Source organism: Volvox carteri (genome assembly GCF_000143455.1).
Source record: "Volvox carteri f. nagariensis unplaced genomic scaffold VOLCAscaffold_69, whole genome shotgun sequence".
NCBI lineage: Eukaryota > Viridiplantae > Chlorophyta > Chlorophyceae > Chlamydomonadales > Volvocaceae > Volvox > Volvox carteri.
The window spans coordinates 52,020-57,952 of NW_003307612.1; the positions used below are offsets into that span (position 1 = coordinate 52,020).

A 5,933-nucleotide genomic window follows, 5' to 3' on the forward strand; every position below is an offset into this window, starting at 1 on the left:
TCCTGCGTTGGCCCATCCTCCGCTGGGGCGTTTAGGGTGGGTCCTTCTTGCTGCATTGCACCTTCCGCCGGGGTGAAGAAATCTGTGATGGCCCGCTGGCGGGACCTCTGTTGCTGGGGCTGCCCCACCACCTGTCGCTGTCGCTGCTGCTGCTGCTGTCGCTGCTGCTGCTGCGGTCCTGCCGTTGCTGTCGCCCCCCTCCGTCCCTGTCGCCGGGTTGCTGCTCGGAGGCAGCACCTGCCGACTTCCATGGCGGATAGCGCCGCTAGGGCGATCACGTCCCACGGGCCCTGCTCACACCCGGGTGGCGCTTGGGCAAGCCAGAGCTGCTGCCGGGTGGTGGTATTGTTACTGCTGCTGCTGCTATTGTTACTGCTGCTGCTGCTATTGTTACTGCTGCTGCTGCTATTGTTACTGCTGCTGCTGCTATTGTTACTGCTGGTGCTGCTATTGTTACTGCTACTGCTGCTATTGTTACTGCTACTGCTGCTATTGTTACTGCTGCTGCTGCTATTGTTACTGCTACTGCTGCTATTGTTACTGCTACTGCTGCTATTGTTACTGCTGGTGCTGCTATTGTTACTGCTACTGCTGCTATTGTTACTGCTACTGCTGCTATTGTTACTGCTACTGCTGCTATTGTTACTGCTACTGCTGCTATTGTTACTGCTACTGCTGCCATTGTTACTGCTACTGCTGCGGCTGCCCTCCCTTCCCGCCATGTCCCCCATCGCGCCACGGGGACGTTCCATTTTTCGCTTACACGTACATACATACATACGTACAGTGTGTGCGGGGCCGCGGGCGAATCCGGAAGATGACGAGACGTCGTACAACCCGAGGACCAAACGCGGCAAAATGATCATTGCGGCAGCACGGAAACTGGTGTGTATGTATGTATATATGTGTGTGTGCGTATGTATGTATGTGTGTTCCGGGGTGGGGTTGGGGGTGGGCTGCTGTCCTGGCGGGGCCCTGGAAGGCTGTGGGGCGAGCGTAGTGGGATGTGTACGGGATAGTTTCTGGCCTTACTTTTGAATTTAAATAAACGCGCGGGGACCTGCAACGACTACCGTATTTTCCTTGTGTGCGGTTGTATATATCTACGACTAATTATAAAATTCGTGCGCGCGTGTGGCAAGTGTGCGACATGCGGGGATCCGCCGTACATTCACGTAGCCGTACAGACATCTCCGTACCCTGTTGTATGGTATCTGGGTCATCTCCTCGCTATAGCCTCCGTACTGCACATTCAATTCGGTTTTTGTCTTTATCACGGATGCCGTTGTTACCGCTGTTACCGTTATACTGTTTAGTTACTGTTGTTATCGTCATCATCGTGCCATTACTGACGATACCGTACGTCGTACGTCGTCGTACAATGTCGCTGTCGTACCACGGCAGGTGGAATTGGCCCACAAGGAGAGCCTTTTCCTCGGAGCGTCCGTTAAGAAGCAACAGCAGCAATCGCAATCCCAACCTGCCGCCTCTACATCAGCTCAATCTGCTCCGCCAGCAGCGAACGGCATCGCTACCAGCGCCGCTGCTGCAGGCAGCAGTAGCAATAGTAGCAACAACAACAACAGTTCGACCGCTGCTGCGACTGGTGCTACAGCCGCGCGCAGGACAGGGGCCGCCAAGCTTGCCACGCGGCGGGTGGCTCGGAGCTCTGCGACCACCACCCCCACAGCTGCCGCCGCCACCTCATCACCCACCACTATTACTACAGCTACAACAACTTCATGCGGCGACGGCAGTAGCGCCAACCCCGTCACCATCTCCTCTGCTGCTGGTGAACCGTCCACAGCCGACACGGCGGCTGCTACTGCTGATCCCCATGTCGCAGCGGCGGTGGCAGCTGACAAAGCAGAGGGTGCTACAGCCGCCGGGGCGGGGGCCGGGGGCTCCGAAACCCCAACCGCGACAACCGTCAGTTGTTCCAAGCTCAGTTGCGCGGACTGCGGGACGACGTGTGACGGGGTGGCTGAGGCGCAGCGGCACGCACTCGCGACAGGGCACCAGAATTTTAAAGAGGACGTTGCCTGATCTGGATCGAGATCTAGATCTTGACAATCGAGCACCATACATTTCACCACCACCACCACGACACGGGTAATGCGCGTAATTCGCAACATACATACATACTTACACGGCTGACGCTACGGACCACACGCTACTGTATGTACGGCAGGGGCTTCCGTCGTTTGCAACGGGGAAGTGTACGGCTTTGCTTTGCTGCTGGATGATATGAAGCGAAGTGAAGTGAAGTAAAGCAGCCTGGTAAGATAGGTCGAAGAACACCTTCTGGCAGTTTTCCCGTGCCCCCAACCCCCAACCCCCAGGCCCCCGGGGGGATTTCCCGACCCGATGTGTTTCTTGGATGTCCAGTCCTCCGGTGCATGGCTGTGTGGCTCCAAAAGGGGGAGAGAGGGGGGTACCGCCTGCCGTTTTTGTGTTTTAGTGATACCTTGGTGGCCCCTCGCGAGATGTGTGTGTATGTATGTATGTCATGTTTCTGACCAGCACACCTGTGTATGTGCATATGTCACGCCGGTATGTGGATCTACATACATACGTACATGTGGAACTTCATACACACGCGGCACATCCTACTTTAGTATCCATCTCGCTCTTTTCCCCTCGTGGTTCGGTTCCTTAGTCATCAGATATAATCGCAATATGAATAGGAAGTTTGGAAGTTGCTACTGCCGGCTATACGCTTAGTTTCCATTATTAGGAAGCCTTACTCATATTTGCCCGCTGCTATTTTGCTCCTGGCTGCGGGCGTTTTTCGCCGAGTATCGCTACGGAAGTAGAGGGGTTGGGAGGCAGATAAGAGAGGCCGAGCGGGAGAGGTAGGGGGATTGGATGGTGCATGTGCGGGGAGAGGCGGCGTGAGGTGTTGAGATGTTTGGGAAGCAGCCTGTGTATGTGATCCGGTCGAGATAAATAAAACTGCAGTACAGGGGATTGCGGAGCCCCCTCGGGATCCCGTCCCGACAGACAGACAGGTAGGAGGAGGAGAGTCAACTCTCGCGTCCAGCCCGGACCAGAACCTGTAGTTATAATGCTAATATTGTTCCCGCGACCTCGCAGTTCGAGCCGCTTCGCTTCCAACAGACGGCTTCACCCCCCTACCCTCGCTGAGACAGCCTATCCAGCCATCTATACTTTTATCCACATCGTTACAAGTCATTTTCATGTATCTTTTTCGCGTTTTTAGGTATCTTCGTCTTTGCGCCAATACCACTCGTCCGTCACCACCAGAAAGGGTGGAAGGATGCAAACCCCCTCGCACTCCCTCTCCAAAACTCTTATGTGTTGTTTGTAATACTAGTTGACTAGCTGCCGACGTCAATACGTTCCCTGTGTTGCGGTCGCGGTAATGATGGTGATAATGGTGGTAGCAGTAGTTGCAATACACACACAGACAGACACACGCCCCGGTACAGAAGTAACATCCGAACACATCCGAGCCACAAGACCGCCTCCGATGTAAGAGGCCCAAGGCCGCCGCTCTCTCTTCCGCCACAGCCCCCTCCTCTCTCTCTCCTTCCCCCCCTCTCCCACAGCCAAATACCCCACACACAACAGGCGGCTGGCAGAGGTTAAGGCCTGGCTTCTGCTCCCGTCGCGTCACGGCGCGTCCGGGTTCAAATCCGCCTGCCGACCTCTCGTGGTGTTTGAGAGGTGATGAAATGGGAGGTGGCCCCCCATCTTGTGGACGGTGTAGGACGTGATAAAATCAACTCGCGAGCTGACCAGGAACTAAGTTGACGCGCCGTTGATCCGCTAGATTTGGTTGGATGCTGGTGGTGAGTTGCCAAACTCAAAGAGTACACTCTGAAGTCGGATGGGGTGAATGGCTTAGGGTGCCCCTCTAGCAGGGGAGAGCAGGGAATTGCCTCGGGTAGGAGGCCACTGGTGAAGCTTAACCACCCTGTAACAACATCAACAAGGAGGCCGCACCACACGCCCCAACCGTCACTGACATTCAAAAATCCACACAACACACGAGCGTACACGGTCACATAGCCACAGCAGACCATGAAGTTGGCTGCGTGAGACGGTTGTGGTAAAACCCGTGGCGGTGGATGGGGGGGAAAAGACGTGTGCGCAAAGGAGTGCGCATAGACAGAGTTAAGATACCCGACCACCAGCAGCAAGCGCCTGCGCAATTCTCAAGCGTCTGCCCTTTGAGAAAAATCTTCTTTGATGTTCTTGACGGCACTATGCAGCAAAACCCTGAACGCTCCCCAGCTGTGACGACCACTTCACGCCAGGCCCGAGCAGCAGAAGGGCGTCACTGCCCCTTTATTGCCGCAATCCTGCTGCTCATGCAGCTGTTGTTCGTTCCTGCCGTTGCCCCCGCTGCCCCCCCTCCCCGTTGCCAGCTCTGCCAGTACGATTTCCCAACATTTAGTGTTTTACCCTCGGTCCAAGTGCGTGTCGGGGTCCAAAGGTGCGTCGGAAGCGACGAGCAACCACCCAAGTAGCTGTCCCTCCTCCTCCCCCTCGCCATGCTGTCCTTTCCCTCTCCGTATACGAAACCTGCCTTCGCGGTCTGTCCCGCTATTGCACTCGCTCTCCTCCACCTTCCCGCACTGGCATCCTACCCTCCGAGCCTGCTGCTGCTTCCATTGCTGTTAGAACGGCCACACAGCGACAGCCAATACTAAAACTGCGTGTGCAGCATGCTGCGGTCAATCAACCGAAACTACCCCACCATCAGCACGATTACGTACCACCGCATTTCGCCCCACCGCAATAACACGCCAGTGCACACACACATGCACGTCTAAGACATTCGCACACAGAGGAAAAGTACTCTGCTAGGACCGCACACGAGACAATTGCCAACGATTCGTTCCCCGAACCCCTTCTAAAACCCAGCCCCGGCAATCCAAGCCTAAGAAGGCGTCCGTCAATCATTTCATGCAATTCCAGACCGTGCCAAGGCTTCCGACAAGCCGAAGTCGTCTGCCCCACCCTCACCCTCTTCTTCCTCTTCTTCTTCCTCCTCATCTTCCTCCATGTTGTTGTCCAGCGGCCCAAGTGCTGCCGACTTGCCCGCACCCTCCATAACACCACGCAGCTCATCCAGACCTGCGAAGAGAAAGCGAGGGGAAGCGAGTTCTTAATGGAAGAAAAGACTGCCGTCTCAAATACACGCGACCCATTAACGGGCCCCTAATCCAGTCTTCCCGCAGGGCCGCAACCCTTGACATGGGGAAGAGGGAGGAGGAGGGCGCATGTACGGGGAGGGAGGTCGCAACAAGACGAGGAGGAGACAGTTCTTCCTTCTCATATATAGTGTTTTTTATAATAATAATAATAATAATAATAATAATAATAATAATAATAATGCAACGGCACACATCCCGTTCTTGTTATTGTCATAATGATAATGTTGGACCGACCGTCATCGCTGATGGTATTTTCGTCCAGTGCGAGCAGCTCCAAGGAGGATTTGGACACCAGGGCCCTGGCCACTGCCACCGCACCGGCACGGCGGATCTGCACACAGGAACCCGGGGCAGATGGGGCACACACATAGACACACATACACACAAGAGGAGGGTGATGGTGTAGTAGCTGGTACACAGTACGGCTATACAAATACGCGCTAAGCGCGACCGCCAGTATCTCCAGAGGCCTTTTCAGCGGCCAGCTACTACAGATGGGGAATAAACAGGTGGACCGGTGGAATGGGTGTGGTGGAAGAAGAAGCGGCGGGTGGCCGCGACGGGGCGGGGATACATCACTCCTCTCTCTCCCTCTCTTTTCCTGCCCCGACCCCCGCCCCCCTGCACCCCCCCCCCCGCCCCGATCCCATAACACATCATGCCTCTACCCACCGGACACCGACCTTCATCCTAAGCTCCCATACATCTCCTCTTCATCGCCCTTCTCCTCTACATCCCTGACCATAT

The 5,933-nt window shown here is 55.5% G+C and overlaps 2 protein-coding genes across 2 annotated transcripts in view; one reads left to right on the plus strand and one right to left on the minus strand.

The window, feature by feature from the left end:
• The window catches only part of VOLCADRAFT_107529 (uncharacterized protein), a gene marked incomplete at its 5' end in the record, with an annotated part of 22,752 nt that extends 18,793 nt beyond the window's left edge, over positions 1-3,959 (plus strand). The window contains 4 exons of the mRNA XM_002957062.1: positions 788-885; positions 1,808-1,929; positions 2,343-2,395; positions 3,573-3,959. Of these exons, the coding sequence (XP_002957108.1) occupies positions 788-885; positions 1,808-1,929; positions 2,343-2,395; positions 3,573-3,694 (395 nt within the window). The 3' untranslated portion in view covers positions 3,695-3,959. The remainder of the gene's footprint in view (positions 1-787; positions 886-1,807; positions 1,930-2,342; positions 2,396-3,572) is intronic.
• Positions 3,960-4,659: 700 nt separating this feature from the next.
• Positions 4,660-5,933, minus strand: part of VOLCADRAFT_107530 (uncharacterized protein) — a gene marked incomplete at its 5' end in the record, with an annotated part of 8,672 nt that continues 7,398 nt past the window's right edge. Inside the window, 2 exons of the mRNA XM_002957093.1 lie at positions 4,660-5,106; positions 5,421-5,517. Coding sequence (XP_002957139.1) covers positions 4,934-5,106; positions 5,421-5,517 — 270 coding nt within the window. The 3' untranslated portion in view covers positions 4,660-4,933. The remainder of the gene's footprint in view (positions 5,107-5,420; positions 5,518-5,933) is intronic.